Below are 20000 nucleotides of genomic sequence, written 5' to 3' on the forward strand. Positions count from 1 at the left end.
AAAGGAATCATCTACAGGTATTAAAGGAATCATCTACAGGTATTAAAGGAATCATCTACAGGTATTAAAGGAATCATCTACAGATATTGCAGGAATCATCTACAGGTATTAAAGGAATCATCTACAGATATTACAGGAATTATCTACAGGTATTAAATGAGTCATCTACAGGTATTAAAGGAATCATCTACAGGTATTAAAGGAATTATCTACAGGTATTAAAGGAATCATTTACAGGTATTAAAGGAATCATCTACAAGTATTACAGGAATCATCTACAGGTATTAAAGGAATCATCTACAGGTATTACAGGAATCATCTACAAGTATTAAATGAATTATCTACAGCTATTACAGGAATCATCTACAAGTATTAAAGGAATCATCTACAGGTATTAAAGGAATCGGCTACAGGTATTAAAGGAATCATCTACAGGTAATTACAGGAATCATCTACAGGTATTAAAGGAATCATCTACAGGTATTACAGGAACCATCTACAGATATTAAAGGAATCATCTACAGATGTTAAAGGAATCATCTACAGGTATTAAAGGAATCATCTACAGGTATTACAGGAATCATCTACAGATATTAAAGGAATCATCTACAGATATTAAAGGAATCATCTACAGGCATTAAGGGTAACAACATATCACTGACCTGATCAGTGGCTGGCAGCAACTTTCTATTAGTCACCCACTGTGGTCTGATCAAGGCCATACAAAATGTGTTCTCTCTCTCTCTCTCTCTCTCTCTCTCTCTCTCTCTCTCTCTCTCCTCTCTCTCCTCTCTCTCTCTCTCTCTCTCCTCTCCTCTCTCTCTTTCTTTCTTTCTCTCTTTCTCCTACTGTCTGTCTCTTAATTCAATTCAATTCAAGTGGCTTTATTAGCATGGGAAACATATGTTAACATTGCCAAAGCAAGTGAGGTAGATAATATACAAAAGTGAAATAAACAATAAAATGTAACATTAAACAGTACACTCACAGAAGTTTCAAAATAATAAAGACATTACAAATGTCATATTTTGTATATATACAGATTTGTAACGACGTACAAATGGTTCTCTCTCTGTGTCTCTCCCCCCCCCCTCTCCCTCTCTCTCTCTCTGTGTATCTCTCTCTCTCTCTCTCTCTCTCTCTCTCTCTCTCTCCCTCTCTGTGTCTCTCTCTCTCTCCCTATCTCACAGGGATCTGAAGCTGGATAATGTGTTGCTGGACAGTGAGGGTCATATAAAGATAGCTGATTTTGGGATGTGCAGGGAGGGCATGTTTGAAGGTGACACTACACGTACCTTCTGTGGGACCCCAGACTACATCGCACCAGAGGTACTCCATTCATCACCCCTCTTACTCTCCCCACTCACTCCCTCTCATGCCCGCCCAGCACAGTACTTACTCCCCCCACTCACTCCCTCTCATGCCCGCCCAGCACAGTACTTACTCCCCCCACTCACTCCCTCTCATGCCCGCCCAGCACAGTACTTACCGCCCCACTCACTCCCACTCATGCCCGCCCAGCACAGTACTTACTCCCCCCACTCACTCCCTCTCATGCCCGCCCAGCACAGTACTTACCCCCCCACTCACTCGCTCTCATGCCCGCCCAGCACAGTACTTAACCCCCCACTCACTCCCTCTCATGCCCGCCCAGCACAGTACTTACTCCCCCCACTCACTCCCTCTCATGCCCCCCCAGCACAGTACTTAACCCCCACTCACTCCCTCTCATGCCCGCCCAGCACAGTACTTAACCCCCACTCACTCCCTCTCATGCCCTCCCAGCACAGTACTTACTCCCCCCATTCACTCCCTCTCATGCCCGCCCAGCACAGTACTTAACCCCCACTCACTCCCTCTCATGCCCGCCCAGCACAGTACTTAACCCCCACTCACTCCCTCTCATGCCCGCCCAGCACAGTACTTACTCCCCCCCACTCACTCCCTCTCATGCCCGCCCAGCACAGTACTGACTCCCCCCATTCACTCCCTCTCATGCCCGCCCAGCACAGTACTTACTCCCCCACTCACTCCCTCTCATGCCCGCCCAGCACAATACTTACCCCCCCACTCACTCCCTCTCATGCCCGCCCAGCACAGTACTTACCCCCCCACTCACTCCCTGTCATGCCCGCCCAGCACAATACTTACCCCCCCATCTCTCACCTCTCATCCCTCCTTCCTCTGAGACATCCTCTGTCTTTCTGTTCGTTTGGTCCCACCTCTCTTCACTTCATGTCTCCCCACTGACCTTGTCAGCATTAACTTCTCATGATTCGTGTGTGTGTGTGTGCGTGTGTGTGTGTGTGCGTGTGTGTGTGTGTGTGTATGTGTGTGTGTGTGTGTGTGTGTGTGTGTGTGTGTGTGTGTGTGTGTGTGTGTGTGTGTGTATGTACGTGTGCGTGTGCATGCAGTATATGCAAGTGTTCTGTGTGTGAGAGACAGTGTGATTGGTGATATACGTGTGAGAGACAGTGTGATTGGCGTGTGAGAGACAATGTGATTGGTGATTGGCGTGTGAGAGACAGTGTGATTGGCGTGTGAGCGACAATGTGACTGGTGATTGGCGTGGGAGAGACAATGTGATTGGGGATTGGCGTGTGAGAGACAATGTGATTGGGGATTAGCGTGTGAGAGACAATGTGATTGACGTGTGAGAGACAGTGTGATTGGTGATTGGCATGTGAGAGACAATGTGATTGGTAATTAGCATGTGAGAGACAATGTGATTGGTGATTAGCATGTGAGGGACAATGTGATTGGTGATTAGCGTGTGAGAGACAGTATGATTGGTGATTAGTGTGTGAGAGACAATGTGATTGGTGATTAGCGTGTGAGAGACAGTGTGATTGGCGTGTGAGAGACAGTGTGATTGGCGTGTGAGCGACAATGTGATTGGTGATTAGCGTGTGAGAGACAATGTGATTGGTGATTGGCGTGTGAGAGACAGTGTGATTGGTGATTGGCGTGTGAGAGACAATGTGATAGGCGTGTGAGAGACAGTGTGATTGGTGATTGGCGTGTGAGAGACAATGTGATTGGTGATTAGCGTGTGAGAGACAATGTGATTGGTGATTAGCGTGTGAGAGACAATGTGATTGGTGATTGGCGTGTGAGAGACAGTATGATTGGTGATTAGCGTGTGAGAGACAATGTGATTGGTGATTGGCGTGTGAGAGACAATGTGATTGGGGATTAGCGTGTGAGACAATATGATTGGTGATTAGAGTGTGAGAGACAATGTGATTGGTGATTGGCGTGTGAGAGACAGTATTAATTGTGATTAGCATGTGAGAGACAGTGTGATTGGTGATTGGCGTGTGAGAGACAGTATTAATTGTGATTAGCGTGTGAGAGACAGTGTGATTGGTGATTGGCGTGTGAGAGACAGTGTGATTGTCGTATGAGAGACAGTGTGATTGTGATTGGCATGTGAGAGACAATGTGATTGGTGATTAGCGTGTGAGAGACAATGTGATTGGTGATTAGCGTGTGAGAGACAGTATGATTGGTGATTAGCGTGTGAGAGACAGTGTGATTGGCGTGTGAGAGACAGTATGATTGGCGTGTGAGCGACAATGTGATTGGTGATTGGCGTGTGCGAGACAATGTGATTGGTGATTGGCGTGTGAGAGACAGGATGATTGGTGATTAGCGTGTGAGAGACAATGTGATTGGTGATTGGAATGTGAGAGACAGTATGATTGGTGATTAGCGTGTGAGAGACAATGTGATTGGTGATTGGCGTGTGAGAGACAGTGTGATTGGGGATTGGAGTGTAAGAGATAATGTGATTGGTGATTGGAGTGTGAGAGGCAATGTTATTGGTGATTAGCGTGTGAGAGACAGTATGATTGGTGATTAGCGTGTGAGAGACATTGTGATTGGCGTGTGAGAGACAGTGTGATTGGCGTGTGAGAGACAGTGTGATTGGTGATTGGCGTGTGAGAGACAGTGTGATTGGTGATTGGCGTGTGAGAGACAATGTGATTGGGGATTAGCGTGTGAGAGACAATGTGATTGGTGATTGGAGTGTGAGAGACAATGTGATTGGTGATTGGCATGTGAGAGACAGTGTGATTGGCGTGTGAGAGACAGTGTGATTGGTGATTGGCATGTGAGAGACAATGTGATTGGTGATTACGTGTGATAGACAATGTGATTGGTGATTAGCGTGAGAGACAGTATGATTGGTGATTAGCGTGTGAGAGACAGTGTGATTGGCGTGTGAGAGACAGTATGATTGGCGTGTGAGAGACAATGTGATTGGTGATTGGCGTGTGAGAGACAATGTGATTGGTGATTGGAGTGTGAGAGACAGTATGATTGGTGATTAGCGTGTGAGAGACAATGTGATTGGTGATTGGCTTGTGAGAGACAGTGTGATTGGTGATTGGCGTGTGAGAGACAATGTTATTGGGGATTGTAGTGTGAGAGACAATGTGATTGGTGATTAGCGTGTGAGAGACAATGTGATTGGTGAGAGACAGTGTGATTGGCGTGTGAGAGACAGTGTGATTGGTGATTGGCGTGTGAGAGACAATGTGATTGGTGATTAGCATGTGAAAGACAATGTGATTGGTGATTAGCGTGTGAGAGACAATGTGATTGGTGATTGGCGTGTGAGAGACAGTGTGATTGGTGATTGTCGTGTGAGAGACAATGTGATTGGTGATTGGCGTGTGAGAGACAGTGTGATTGGTGTGTGAGTGACAATGTGAATAGTGATTGGCATGTGAGAGACAATGTGATTGGTGATTAGCGTGTGAGAGACAATGTGATTGGTGATTAGCGTGTGAGAGACAGTATGATTGGTGATTAGCGTGTGAGAGACAGTGTGATTGGCGTGTGAGAGACAGTGTGATTGGCGTGTGAGCGACAATGTGATTGGTGATTGGCATGTGAGAGACAATGTGATTGGCGTGTGAGAGACAGTGTGATTGGTGATATGCATGTGAGAGACAATGTGATTGGTGATTAGCGTGTGAGAGACAATGTGATTGGTGATTAGCGTGTGAGAGACAATGTGATTGGTGATTGGCGTGTGAGAGACAGTATGATTGGTGATTAGCGTGTGAGAGACAATGTGATTGGCGATTGGAGTGTTAGAGACAGTATGATTGGTGATTAGCGTGTGAGAGACAATGTGATTGGTGATTGGCGTGTGAGAGACAGTGTGATTGGTGATTGGCGTGTGAGAGACAATGTGTTTGGGGATTAGCGTGTGAGAGACAGTATGATTGGTGATTAGCGTGTGAGAGACAATGTGATTGGTTATTGGTGTGTGAGAGACAGTGTGATTGGCGTGTGAGAGACAGTGTGATTGGTGATTGGCGTGTGAGAGACAATGTGATTGGTGATTAGCGTGTGAGAGACAATGTGATTGGTGATTGGCGTGTGAGAGACAATGTCATTGGTGATTGGCGTTTGAGAGACAGTATGATTGGTGATTAGCGTGTGAGAGACAATGTGATTGGTGATTGGCGTGTGAGAGACAGTATGATTGGTGATTGGTGTGTGAGAGAGTGTGATTGGTGATTGGTTTGTGAGAGAGTGTGATTGGTGATTGGTGATTGGTGTGTGAGAGACAGTGTGATTGGTGATTGGCGTGTGAGAGACAGTGTGGTTGGTGATTGGCGTGTGAGAGACAATGTGATTGGTGATTGGCGTGTGAGAGACAGTGTGATTGGTGTGTGAGTGACAATGTGAATAGTGATTGGCATGTGAGAGACAATGTGATTGGTGATTAGCGTGTGAGAGACAATGTGATTGGTGATTAGCGTGTGAGAGACAGTATGATTGGTGATTAGCGTGTGAGAGACAGTGTGATTGGCGTGTGAGAGACAATGTGATTGGCGTGTGAGAGACAGTGTGATTGGTGATTGGCGTGTGAGAGACAATGTGATTGGTGATTAGCGTGTGAGAGACAATGTGATTGGTGATTGGCGTGTGAGAGACAATGTGATTGGTGATTGGCGTGTGAGAGACAGTATGATTGGTGATTAGCGTGTATGAGACAATGTGATTGGTGATTGGAGTGTGAGAGACAGTGTGATTGGTGATTGGCGTGTGAGAGACAATGTGATTGGGAATTGGAGTGTGAGAGACAATGTGTTTGGTGATTAGCGTGTGAGAGACAGTATGATTGGTGATTAGCGTGTGAGAGACAATGTGATTGGTTATTGGTGTGTGAGAGACAGTGTGATTGGCGTGTGAGAGACAGTGTGATTGGTGATTGGCGTGTGAGAGACAATGTGATTGGTGATTAGCGTGTGAGAGACAATGTGATTGGTGATTGGCGTGTGAGAGACAATGTGATTGGTGATTGGCGTGTGAGAGACAGTATGATTGGTGATTAGCGTGTGAGAGACAATGTGATTGGTGATTATCGTGTGAGAGACAATGTGATTGGTGATTGGTGTGTGAGAGAGTGTGATTGGTGATTGTTGTGTGAGAGAGTGTGATTGGTGATTGGTGTGTGAGAGACAGTGTGACTGGTGATTGGCATGTGAGAGACAATGTGATTTGTGATTGGTGATTGGTGTGTGAGAGACAGTGTGATTGGTGATTGGCGTGTGAGAGACAGTATGATTGGTGATTGGTGTGTGAGAGAGTGTGATTGGTGTGTGAGAGAGTGTGATTGGTGAGTGGTGTGTGAGAGACAGTATGATTGGTGATTGGTGTGTGAGAGACAGTGTGATTGGTGTGTGAGAGAGTGTGATTGGTGATTGGTGTGTGAGAGACAGTGTGATTGGTGTGTGAGAGTGTGATTGGTGATTGGTGTGTGAGAGACAGTGTAATTGGTGTGTGAGAGAGTGTGATTGGTGATTGGTGTGTCTGAGACAGTGTGACTGGTGATTGGTGTGTGAGAGAGTGTGATTGGTGATTGGTGTGTGAGAGACAGTGTGATTGGTATGTGAGAGAGTGTGATTGGTGATTGGTGTGTGAGAGACAGTGTGACTGGTGATTGGTGTGTGTGTCATTGTGGTATCATTAACCTTATAGTTAAACCAGTAGGGGATTGATTATCTAATGTAAAATCTCTTTTGATTTTCCTGCATCTGTCATTGTGGTCAGAGATACAATATATTTCCCCAGAGCCAGAGAGGGAATCGTTGTCTATCCCGCATGGTGTCATCTCTTAATTATTGACTATACACACACCTGTCTGTCTGTCTGTCTGTCTCTCTCTCTTCCTCACAAACACACATAGTGTATATAGTGTATCCACAGATGTACAGCGTTTCCTGACCCTCTGTGTAATCCTGTCCTCCCTCCTGTCCTCCCTCCTGTCCTCCCTGTCTGTCAGATTGTAGCCTACCAGTCCTATGGTAAGGCAGTTGACTGGTGGTCGTATGGGGTGCTGCTCTATGAGATGTTGGCTGGACAGGTATGACTTGACTTCTCCATTCTTTCTAGCACTGAATCTAGCACCAATGGCTTCAACACAATAGAAACAACTATGTCCTCTCTCTCTCTCTCAATTTATTTTTCTATTTAAGGGGCTTTATTGGCATGGAAAACATTGCCAAAGCATGTGAAATAGATAATAAACAAAAGTGAAATAAGCAATCGGAAATTAACAGTAAACGTTACACTCACAGATTTCCAAAAGAATAAAGACATTTCAAATGTAATATTATGTCTATATACAGTGTTGTAATGATGTGCAGATAGTTAAAGTACAAAAGGGAAAATAAATATAAATATGGGTTGTATTTACATTGGTGTTTATTCTTCACTGGTTGCCCTTTTCTTGTGGCAACAGTTCACACATCTTGCTGCTGTAATGGCACACTGTGCTATTTCACCCAGTAGATATGAGAGTTAGTCAAAATTGGGTTTGTTTTCCAGTTCTCTATCTCCACCTTGCTCTCACCTCCCTCCCTCTTTTTCTATCTTCCTCCTCTCCCCTCCCTTCCTTCCTTCCTCCCTCTCTCCCTCCCCATTCCCTCCTTCTCCCCTCCATACTCTCTCACCCCCCTCAACTCTCTCTGTCCTCCCCTCCCAGCCTCCCTTTGATGGTGTTGATGAGGAGGAGTTGTTTCAGTCCATCATGGAGCAGAGTGTCTCCTATCCCAAGAGTCTGTCCCGTGAGGCCGTCGCCATCTGCAAGGGGGTAATCTACATCCTATTCAATTCACTTAGTCCCCTCAAGAAGGCATATCTCACCATGTCATTTTTAAGTCAACATAGTGGAACGTACAGCATACTAACCTTGCAGCTCTGCAAGAATGAGATTTCAAGACAACGTTCCATCGTTCTATTGCTCTCGACCTCTTTTCTATCTCTCCTCCTTTTTCCTCCATTTTCACACTCTTCTTCTTTCTTCCTCTCCACTGTGCCCAGCTCCTGACCAAGCACCCAGCGAAGCGACTGGGCGGAGGGGAGGAGGGGGAGAAAGAGATACGGGAGCATCCCTTCTTCCGTTGGATGGACTGGGACCGACTGGAGAGAATGGAGATACAGCCTCCCTTCAAACCCAGAACTGTTAGTCTCTACCTCTACCTCTTCCTCTACCTCTCTCTATTCTCTCTACCTCTTCCTCTACCTCTACCTCCTCTATTGTCTTTCTACGTCTACCTCTTCCTCTACCTCCTCTATTGTCTTTCTACGTCTACCTCTTCCTCTACCTCCTCTATTCTCTCTCTACCTCTACCAATTCCTCTACCTCCTCTATTCTCTCTCTACCTCTACCTCTACCTCTACCTCCTCTATTCTCTCTCTACCTCTACCTCTTCCTCTACTTCCTCTATTCTCTCTCTACCTCTTCCTCTACCTCTATTCTCTCTCTACCTCTACCTCTTCATCTACCTCTATTCTCTCTCTACCTCTACCTCTTCCTCTACCTCCTCTATTCTCTCTCTACCTCTACCTCTTCCTCTACCTCCTCTACTCTCTCTTCCTCTATTCTCTCTCTACCTCTACCTCTACCTTCTCTATTCTCTCTCTACCTCTACCTCTTCCTCTACCTCCTCTATTCTCTCTCTACCTCTACCTCTTCCTCTACCTCTATTCTCTCTCTAACTCTACCCCTTCCTCCACCTCCTCTATTCTCTCTCTACATCTATCTCTACCTCTACCTCTTCCTCTACCTCCTCTATCCTCTTTCTCTTTCTATTTCTATCTCTCTCTCTCTCTCTCTCTACCTCTTTCTCTGTCTGTCTCTCTCTTTCTATCTCTCTCTACCTCTTTCTCTGTCTGTCTCTCTCTCTTTCTATCTCTCTCTCTACCTCTTTCTCTGTCTGCCTCTCTCTTTCTATCTCTCTCTCTCTTTCTATGTCTGTCTGTCTCTCTCTTTCTATCTCTCTCTCTCTACCTCTTCCTCTGTCTGTCTCTCTCTTTCTATCTCTCTCTCTCTACCTATTTCTCTGTCTGTCTCTCTCTCTCTTTCTATCTCTCTCTCTCCCTCTTTCTATGTCTGTCTGTCTCTCTCTTTCTCTCTCTCTCTCTCTTCCTCTTCCTCTGTCTGTCTCTCTCTTTCTATCGCTCTCTCTACCTCTTTCTCTGTCTGTCGCTCTCTCTCTCTTTCTATCTCTCTCTCTACCTCTTCCTCTGTCTGTCTCTCTCTTTCTATCTCTCTCTCTCTACCTCTTTCTCTGTCTGTCTGTCTCTCTCTCTCTTTCTATCTCTCTCTCTACCTCTTTCTCTGTCAGTCTGTCTCTCTCTTTCTATCTCTCTCTCTACCTCTTTCTCTGTCTGTCTCTCTCTTTCTATCTCTCTCTCTACCTCTTTCTCTGTCTGTCTGTCTCTCTCTCTCTTTCTATCTCTCTCTACCTCTTTCTACGTCTGTCTGTCTCTCTCTCTCTATCTCTCTCTCTCTCTCTACCTCTTTCTACGTCTGTCTGTCTCTCTCTCTCTATCTCTCTCTCTCTCTACCTCTTTCTCTGTCTGTCTCTCTCTCTTTCTATCTCTCTCTACCTCTTTCTCTGTCTACGTCTCTCTCTATCTCTTAATATTCCCCAAACGGGAAAATAAATAAGCATAAATATGGGTTGTATTTACAATGGTGTTTCTTCTTCACTGCTGCCCTTTTCTTGCGGCAACAGGTCACAAATCTTGCTGCTGTGATGGCACACTGTGGAATTTCACACAGTAGATATGGGAGTTTTTCAAAATTGGATTTGTTTTCTAATTCTTTGTGGATCTGTGTAATCTGAGGGAAATGTGTGTCTGTAATATGGTCATACATTGGGCAGGAGGTTAGGAAGTGCAGCTCAGTTTCCACCTCATTTTGTGGGCAGTGTGCACATAGCCTGTCTTCTCTTGAGAGCCAGGTCTGCCTACGGCAGCCTTTCTCACGTGTCAGTTTTTCTCCCACTCCCTCATCACTATATACTGTATACAGTATATATCTCCTCATTTCTCCCTCATTCTCAGAGATAGACCTTGAGCATTCTGGAACAGACAGGGGTGTCATAACAGTCATGACCCTTTCGCCCCGGGGTCACACCCCCTTGTCTCGTATGCAAATCTATGCCATCATTAGCCTGTCACTTGTCAGTCTGTGGCCTTGCCAGCCAATGGCTGAGTGGGCAGTGAGGTGTCAGAATGTGCTCTGGGGTCAGAGGCCAGGCCCATTAGCCAAATGAGATTCATATCAACCAGCAGAGAAGCTGTCACACGCTGAGGGGAACAAGGACCACACGTGACATGCTTTACTGTACACCTGAGGGAGAGAGAAGGAGGGAGAGAGAAGGAGGGGGAGAGAAGGATGGAGAGAGAAGGAGGGAGAGAGAATGATGGAGAGAGAAGGAGGGAGAGAGAAGGTGGGAGAGAGAAGGAGGGAGAGAGAAGGATGGAGAGAGAAGGAGGGAGAGAGAAGGAGAGAGGGAGCGAGAAATAGAAAGAGGGAGAGGGAGAGAGATAATTCATGTGTGGATGTGTGTGCCTGTGTGTGTCGAAGAAGGAGTTTGATTTTTCTCTAAGTCCTTTTTTTCACGTGTATATATGTGTTCTATGTGTAATAATCTCTCTCTCTCTCAGGGTGGGAAGAAAGGGGAGAACTTTGACAAGTTCTTCACAGCGGCTCCGTCCGTGCTGACACCCTCTGACCCTGACGTTCTGGCGGCCATTGACCAGGAAGACTTCCTGGGCTTCTCCTTCATTAACCCTGAGCTCGCCCCCCCGACCCTCACTGCCATCTGAGGGGGGGCAGCTCTCTGTATTTTTATCCTCTTCTCTTGGTCTGAAGGGAGCAGCTCTGTCTCTCTCTATCCTCTCCGTCTAACAGTCTTTTTCTAAAGCAAATTTCAAAACAGAGAATAGCACACAATTTAAACACAAACAATCAGTATACACAACCTACAGATAACTCTCCCTCTGTGCTATACTCTAGAGCCTGAGTTCATGGCTTATTTTTCAGAGGAAAATCTGTGTGATACAGGGATGAATGGGCAGATTAGCGGTAAAAGTCAAATAACACATTTAGTTGATGCAATGCATACAAAACAACATTACTGTTATTTAAAGATGATGCAGTTAATTGCGAACAGATACCGTAAGATGACACTGAATCTGACTTAAATCTGTAGTGATGTTAAGGTAAATGTATTTTATGACATGGTATCATGCTATTGTAGTATCAATATCAGATCTATTACATAGAAATACAGCTAGAGCTGTCTATATGCCAAATGTATAATCTATTACTTATGAAATGAATTACCTCTGATATTATGTAAAGCAGTATTTCTTGTGTCATGTAATGTCATATTGTGTTCTATTACATTGTTCTATTATATTATTACCCAACAATTGCTCCTTGTTTTGTGTTTCCAATTTAACTTCAATCCATTGATCATATAATTGTGATATATAGCTAGAAACCTAGAAGATGGGTAAGAAATCAAATCAATCATTATATATTACTGCTTGAAGAAAAGTTGCTCCTAATCAGTGATCTGGGATCAGATTCCCCTACCTGCCCCCAGTCCTAACTTTAACCGTTAGACCTGAGGTGAATGGTTACCATTCTTGAAAATGAAACCATCTAACCCTGTGTTCTGAGGTTAAGGGTTATTTTAATTAACTACATGATTACTTACTCTCCCATCTCCACCAACAAATAAAATATTTTCCACCAGATATGAGGACTACCAAGTCAACCATCTGATTGATGTTTCCATACTGCACAGCTATGCCCTGTCAGCCTGACACGTTGTCATCTCTCATTCTATTCCTAGATCAGTTGATTCCTAGATCAGTTATATTTCTTCATTTTCTTGCTGATTTGACACTTTGACCTGGACATAAATTGAATGTGAAACCGCTAACTCAGGTCCAACTGAGCTAACTGACCCGGGTTGGCACTACATCAGACACGTGACCTGAGACTACCCAGGATATCTGAGATGAGGAGAGGACGGTTTTATAATGTGATGTGGCATTCAGTGGACATTTTGGCTGAGGTTCACCAACCAGTGACAGAGTAAATACATATCATAAGGTTTTGTTCCATTTCTTGCTGAGACTAGCCGAATGTCTGAGATAAAGGAGGAGAAGACAGTTTTAATATGCGATGTGGACCTCTGTGACCATTTTGGCTGAGGTTCACCAACCAGTGACAGAGTGACAGGGAGTAACATAGGAAATATCTCAGAAGGAAACGTAGTAAGGAGTTAGGAGTTAGGTAGCATGGTTAGGACATTTTCAGTAGAGCTGGGATTCAGTGAGCTACAATGCTTCATGTTAAGCCCCAACTAATAATATGCTTATATGCTAGCATATAACAAATCAAATCACATTTTATTGGTCACATACACATGGTTAGCAGATGTTAATGTGAGTGTAGCGAAATGCTTGTGCTTCTAGTTCCTACCATGCAGTAATATCTAACAAGTAATCTAACAATTTCACAACAACTACCTTTTACACAGAAGTGTAAAGGAATGAGTAAGAATATGTACATATAAATATATAGATGAGCGATGGCCGAACGGCATAGGCAAGATGCAGTAGATGGTATAGAGTACAGTATATACGTATGAGGTGAGAAATGTAAGGTATGTAAACATTATATAAAGTGGCATAGTTTAAAGTGACTAGTGATACATTTATTACATCCAATTTTTAATTATTAAAGTTGTTATCTTATATTAACATTGTTATCTTATATGAGATAGCATGTAATATTGTTACAACTTTTGTAGATTTTAATTTACGTAAGTAGTTTAGTTTTATTTAAATGAGATTAGATCAAGTCCTCATTCTTAGTTGTCACATTCCCTGTACGGGTCTATACTCTAGTGTACTGTACTACATTGTAAGGTACTATATTGTACTGTACTGTAAAGTAATTTGCTGTGTAAGGACATTGATCCACCACTGATAAGGTTTAAATGTGTGACAGGTCAATACATGGAAACATAATCATGACGTATTCTTGTTCTGTTGTTAAAATATACTTGACCTGGAGAGTGTTGCCAGGCAAAGTTCTGGACTGTTTTATATTACATCTAGGATCCCCATTATGGTCTGTTACACTGGAATTAGTCTAAGTTATTAGTGAGGAAAAAACAGTCAAATATTTGTATACTTATGAAAACATAGTCATGTGAACTATTGTAATCCTGGTGAAATTATACACAGAGTCCTTCTTGCCCTTTGTGCTGTTGTCTGTGCCCAATAATGTTTGTAACTTGTTTTGTGCTGCTATCATGTTGTGTTGCTACCATGCTGTGTTGTCATGTGTTGTTGCTACCATGCTGTTGTCATGTGTTGTTACTACCATGTTGTGTTGTCATGTGGTGTTGCTACCATGTTGTGTTGTCATGTGCTGTTGCTACCATGTTGTTGTCATGTGGTGTTGCTACCATGTTGTTGTCATGTGTTGTTGCTACCATGCTGAGTTGTCATTTGTTGTTGCTACCATGTTGTTGTCATGTGTTGTTGCTACCATGTTGTTGTCATGTGGTGTTGCTACCATGCTGTTTTGTCATGTGTTGTTGCCACCATGCTGTGTTGTCATGTGTTGTTGCTACCATGCTGTGTTGTCATGTGTTGTTGCTACCATGCTGTGTTGTCATGTGTTGTTGCTACCATGCTGTGTTGTCATGTGGTGTTGCTACCATGCTGTGTTGTCATGTGTTGTTGCTACCATGCTGTGTTGTCATGTGTTGTTGCTACCATGCTGTGTTGTCATGTGGTGTTGCTACCATGCTGTGTTGTCATGTGTTGTTGCCGTACTATGTTGTTGTCTTAGGTCTCTCTTTATGTAGTATTCTGTTGTTTCTCTTGTCGTGATGTTTGTTTTGTCCTATTCTTTTATGTAATTCATTTTATTTTTAATCCCAGCCCCCGTCCTCACAGGAGGCCTTTTGCCTTCTGGTAGGCCGTCATTTTGAATAAGAATTTGTTCTTAACTGACTTGCCTAGTTAAATAAAGGTTCAATTAAAAAATAAAAAGTCAAACTAGGTTTCAACCATGGACGTGAGAGACTGTATTTGTACCAGCTCAAATCCCATTGCTCTTTTCTCTGCATAAACATGAATAATAAAAGCCTGTATAGCAGGGATCAACAACTACATTCAGCCGTGGGACAATTATTTCTTGAGTGGATGGTCAGGCAGCTGGAACATAATTCAAATCATTTGTCAACTGCAAATTGACTGCAAGAAACCCAATCGGATATAATATTTGACTAAAACAATGTAATTTCAAACTTTGTTTACATTTGTATACCATCACATACTGTATCTCTATTAGGGAATACTTTGGAACAGATCTCCACATTTAAAATCCCTTGGAGATGACTTGCTGGTGTTTTTAGTCTTTTATGTCCACAATAAGATAATGAACTTGGGGGACAAATAAAATCACCTGCAGGACAAATTCAGAGCTGTTACTGTCGGCTACTTTAAAGGGTCAACCAGGTTTGAGTGGTCATCATCACCCAAGGTCAGTTTGGGTTCAGGGTCAAACAGAAAGGGATTTGAGTAGATATAATACTACAGTACGCATCTAGATATTAAAATCATATAACATTTTAAGTTATCAAATCAAATCAAATCAAATTTATTTATATAGCCCTTTGTACATCAGCTGATATCTCAAAGTGCTGTACAGAAACCCAGCCTAAAACCCCAAACAGCAAGCAATGCAGGCGTAGAAGCACGGTGGCTAGGAAAAACTCCCTAGAAAGGCCAAAACCTAGGAAGAAACCTAGAGAGGAACCAGGCTATGTGGGATGGCCAGTCCTCTTCTGGCTGTGCCGGGTGGAGATTATAACAGAACATGGCCAAGATGTTCAAATGTTCATAAATGACCAGCATGGTCGAAAAATAATAAGGCAGAACAGTTGAAACTGGAGCAGCAGCACAGTCAGGTGGACTGGGGACAGCAAGGAGTCATCATGTCAGGTATTCCTGGGGCATGGTCCTAGGGCTCAGGTCCTCCGAGAGAGAGAAAGAAAGAGAGAAGGATAGAATTAGAGAACGCACACTTATATTCACACAGGACACCGAATAGGACAGGAGAAGTACTCCAGATATAACAAACTGACCCTAGCCTCCCGACACATAAACTACTGCAGCATAAATACTGGAGGCTGAGACAGGATGGGTCAGGAGACACTGTGGCCCCATCCGAGGACACCCCCGGACAGGGCCAAACAGGAAGGATATAACCCTACCCACTTTGCCAAAGCACAGCCCCCACACCACTAGAGGGATATCTTCAACCACCAACTTACCATCCTGAGACAAGGCTGAGTATAGCCCACAAAGACCTCCGCCACGGCACAACCCAGGGGGGGGGGACCCAGACAGGATGACCACATCAGTGAATCAACCCACTCAGGTGACGCACCCCCTCCAGGGACGGCATGAGAGAGCCCCAGTAAGCCAGTGACTCAGCCCCTGTAATAGGGTTAGATGCAGAGAATCCCAGTGGAAAGAGGGGAACCGGCCAGGCAGAGACAGCAAGGGCGGTTCGTTGCTCCAGAGCCTTTCCGTTCACCTTCCCACTCCTGGGCCAGACTACACTCAATCATATGACCCACTGAAGAGAATTAGTGCTTTATCCAGGTAGCCGGAAAGTAGAGCATTGCAGTAGTCTAACCTAGAAGTGACAAAAGCATGGATAAATTTTTCTGCATCATTTTTGGACAGAAAGTTTCTGATTTTTGCAATGTTACGTAGATGGAAAAAAGCTGTCCTTGAAATGGTCTTGATATGTTCTTCAAAAGAGAGATCAGGGTCCAGAGTAACGCCGAGGTCCTTCACAGTTTTATTTGAGACGACTGTACAACCATTAAGATGAATTGTCAGATTCAACAGAAGATCTCTTTGTTTCCTGGGACCTAGAACAAGCATCTCTGTTTTGTCCCGAGTTTAAAAGTAGAAAGTTTGCAGCCATCCACTTCCTTATGTCTGAAACACATGCTTCTAGCAAGGGCAATTTTGGGGCTTCACCATGTTTCATTGAAATGTACAGCTGTGTGTCATCCGCATAGCAGTGAAAGTTAACATTATGTTTTCGAATAAAATCCCCAAGAGGTAAAATATATAGTGAAAACAATAGTGGTCCTAAAACGGAACCTTGAGGAACACCGAAATTTACAGTTGATTTGTCAGAGGACAAACCATTCACAGAGACAAACTGATATCTTTCCGACAGATAAGATCTAAACCAGACCAGAACTTGTCCGTGTAGACCAATTTGGGTTTCCAATCTCTCCAAAAGAATGTGGTGATCGATGGTATCAAAAGCTGCACTAAGGTCTAGGAGCACGAGGACAGATGCAGAGCCTCGATCCGATGCCATTAAAATGTAATTTACCACCTTCACAAGTGCCGTCTCAGTGCTATGATGGGGTCTAAAACCAGACTGAAGCATTTCGTATACATTGTTTGTCTTCAGGAAGGCAGTGAGTTGTTGCGCAACAGCCTTCTCTAAAAATTTTGAGAGGAATGGAAGATTCGATATAGGCCGATAGTTTTTTATATTTTCTGAGTCATGGTTTGGCGTTTTCAAGAGAGGCTTTATTACTGCCACTTTTAGTGAGTTTGGTACACATCCGGTGGATAGAGAGCCGTTTATTATGTTCAACATAGGAGGGCCAAGCACAGGAAGCAGCTCTTTCAGTAGTTTAGTTGGAATAGGGTCCGGTATGCAGCTTGAAGGTTTAGAGGCCATGATTATTTTCATCATTGTGTCAAGAGATATAGTACTAAAACACTTGAGCGTCTCTCTTGATCCTAGGTCCTGGCAGAGTTGTGCAGACAACTGAGCTTTGAAGGAATACGCAGATTTAAGGAGGAGTCCGTAATTTGCTTTCTAATAATCATAATCTTCGGATTGTTCTTATTTTCCTCAATTAAGTTAGAAAAATAGGATGATCGAGCAGCAGTAAGGGCTCTTTGGTACTGCACAGTACTGTCTTTCCAAGCTAGTCGGAAGACTTCCAGTTTGGTGTGGCGCCATTTCCGTTCCAATTTTCTGGAAGCTTGCTTCAGAGCTCGGGTATTTTCTGTGTACCAGGGAGCTAGTTTCTTATGAGAAATGTTTTTAGTTTTTAGGGGTGCAACTGCATCTAGGGTATTGCGCAAGGTTAAAATGAGATCCTCAGTTAGGTGGTTAACTGATTTTTGTCCTCTGGCGTCCTTGGGTAGACAGAGGGAATCTGGAAGGACATCAAGGAATCTTTGTGTTGTCTGTGAATTTATAGCACGACTTTTGATGATCCTTGGTTGTGGTCTGAGCAGATTATTTGTTGCAATTGCAAACGTAATAAAATGGTGGTCCGATAGTCCAGGATTATGAGGAAAAACATTAAGATCCACAACATTCATTCCATGGGACAAAACTAGGTCCAGCGTATGACTGTGACAGTGAGTGGGTCCAGAGACATGTTGGACAAAACCCATTGAGTCGATGATGGTTCCGAAAGCCTTTTGGAGTGGGTCTGTGGACTTTTCCATGTGAATATTAAAGTCACCAAAGATTAGAATATTATCTGCTATGACTACAAGGTCCGATAGGAATTCAGGGAACTCAGTGAGCTATAAACAGTAGCTATAAAAAGTGACTGAGTAGGCTGCATAGATTTCATGACTAGAAGCTCAAAAGACAAAAAACGTCATCATTTTTTTTTTTTGTAAATTGAAATTTGCTATCGTAAATGTTAGCAACACCTCCGCCTTTGCGGGATGCACGGGGGATGTGGTCACTAGTGTAGCCAGGAGGTGAGGCCTCATTTAACACAGTAAATTCATCAGGCTTAAGCCATGTTTCAGTCAGGCCAATCACATCAAGATTATGATCAGTGATTAGTTCATTGACTATAATTGCCTTTAAAGTAAGGGATCTAACATTAAGTAGCCCTATTTTGAGATGTGAGGTATCATGATCTCTTTCAACAATGACAGGAATGGAGGTGGTCTTTATCCTAGTGAGATTGCTAAGGTGAACACCGCCATGTTTAGTTTTGCCCAACCTAGGTCGAGGCACAGACACGGTCTCAATGGTGATAGCTGAGCTGACTACACTGACTGTGCTAGTGGCAGACTCCACTATGCTGGCAGGCTGGCTAACAGCCTGCTGCCTGGCCTCTATTTCTCTGCCTCCCACCTCCTCTCTATTTCATTGTGGAGCTAGAGGAGTTAGAGCCCTGTCTATGTTGGTAGATAAAATGAGAGCACCCCTCCAGCTAGGATGGAGTCCGTCACTCCTCAGCAGGTCAGGCTTGGTCCTGTTTGTGGGTGAGTCCCAGAAAGAGGGCCAATTATCTACAAATTCTATCTTTTGGGAGGGGCAGAAAACAGTTTTCAACCAGCGATTGAGTTGTGAGACTCTGCTGTAGAGCTCATCACTCCCCCTAACTGGGAGGGGGCCAGAGACAATTACTCGATGCCGACACATCTTTCTAGCTGATTTACACGCAGAAGCTATGTTGCGCTTGGTGATCTCTGACTGTTTCATCCTAACATCGTTGGTGCCGACGTGGATAACAATATCTCTATACTCTCTACACCTGCCAGTTTTAGCTTTAGCCAGCACCATCTTCAGATTAGCCTTAACGTCGGTAGCCCTGCCCACCGGTAAACAGTGTATGAGCGCTGGATGATTCGTTTTAAGTCTAATACTGCGGGTAATGGAGTCGCCAATGACTAGAGTTTTCAATTTGTCAGAGCTAATGGTGGGAAGATTCGGCGTCTCAGACCCCGTAACGGGAGGAGTAGAGACCAGAGAAGACTCGGCCTCTGACTCCGACCCACTGCTTAATGGGGAAAGCCGGTTGAACGTTTCTGTCGGCTGAATGAGCGACACCGGTTGAGCGTTCCTGCAGCATTTCCTTCCAGAAAGTTGTCCAGCTGCGGGGACTGGTGGCACAGACGCGGTTTCATCCTTTCCTACACTGAAATTACCCTTGCCTGCGATTGCGTCTGAAGCTGGGCTTGTAGCACAGCTATCCTCGCCGTAAGGCGAGTACAGCGACTGCAATTAGAAGGCATCATGTTAATGTTACTACTTAGCTTCGGCTGTTGGAGGTCCTGACGAATCGTGTCCAGATAAAGCGTCCGGAGTGAAAAAGTTGAGGAAAAAAAAACAAAAAATATAAACGGTAATTAAAAAGTAAAAACCGTAAATTTGACAGGTTGGCAACAAAACGCACAGCAACTCGAAAACAAGTCTGCAAGTTGTGAAGTTATGAAGTTGCAAGTTGTGAAGTTATGCATTTATTATTTATCTGTATATTTATTAGTTGGGTTATTTCATGTTTTGTGTATTGGGAATACATCAAAAATCCTAATAAAATTAACTGGAAAGTCTGAAAAATACTTTTGTCTAATGTTTATGCCTCTAAATGTCTGAATCATGAAAGTGTCAACATAGTGTGTAATTAACATACTGTCTGTACTAACATACTGTCTGTACTAACATACTGTCTGTACTAACATACTGTCTGTACTAACATGTTCTAGTTCCACTCTTAACCAGCAATCCATCGCACCCGGTTTCCCAAGCCTTTTGTCAATCTCATCTTCTGTCCCTGCAT

General features: G+C 43.9%; 1 protein-coding gene across 1 annotated transcript in view; it reads left to right on the plus strand.

Annotated features, from left to right (window-relative positions):
- The window catches only part of LOC110512786 (protein kinase C alpha type-like), a 39887-nt gene extending 28136 nt beyond the window's left edge, over nt 1–11751 (plus strand). Inside the window, exons 12-17 of the mRNA XM_036940852.2 lie at nt 1–17; nt 1191–1329; nt 7310–7390; nt 8012–8119; nt 8350–8490; nt 10987–11751. The exon at nt 1–17 is cut by the window's left edge and continues 46 nt beyond it. Of these exons, the coding sequence (XP_036796747.1) occupies nt 1–17; nt 1191–1329; nt 7310–7390; nt 8012–8119; nt 8350–8490; nt 10987–11148 (648 nt within the window). The 3' untranslated portion in view covers nt 11149–11751. The remainder of the gene's footprint in view (nt 18–1190; nt 1330–7309; nt 7391–8011; nt 8120–8349; nt 8491–10986) is intronic.
- Nucleotides 11752–20000: the final 8249 nt, after the last annotated feature.

Source organism: Oncorhynchus mykiss, chromosome 2 (assembly GCF_057628025.1).
Source record: "Oncorhynchus mykiss isolate SJ-2025 chromosome 2, ASM5762802v1, whole genome shotgun sequence".
Lineage (NCBI taxonomy): Eukaryota > Metazoa > Chordata > Actinopteri > Salmoniformes > Salmonidae > Oncorhynchus > Oncorhynchus mykiss.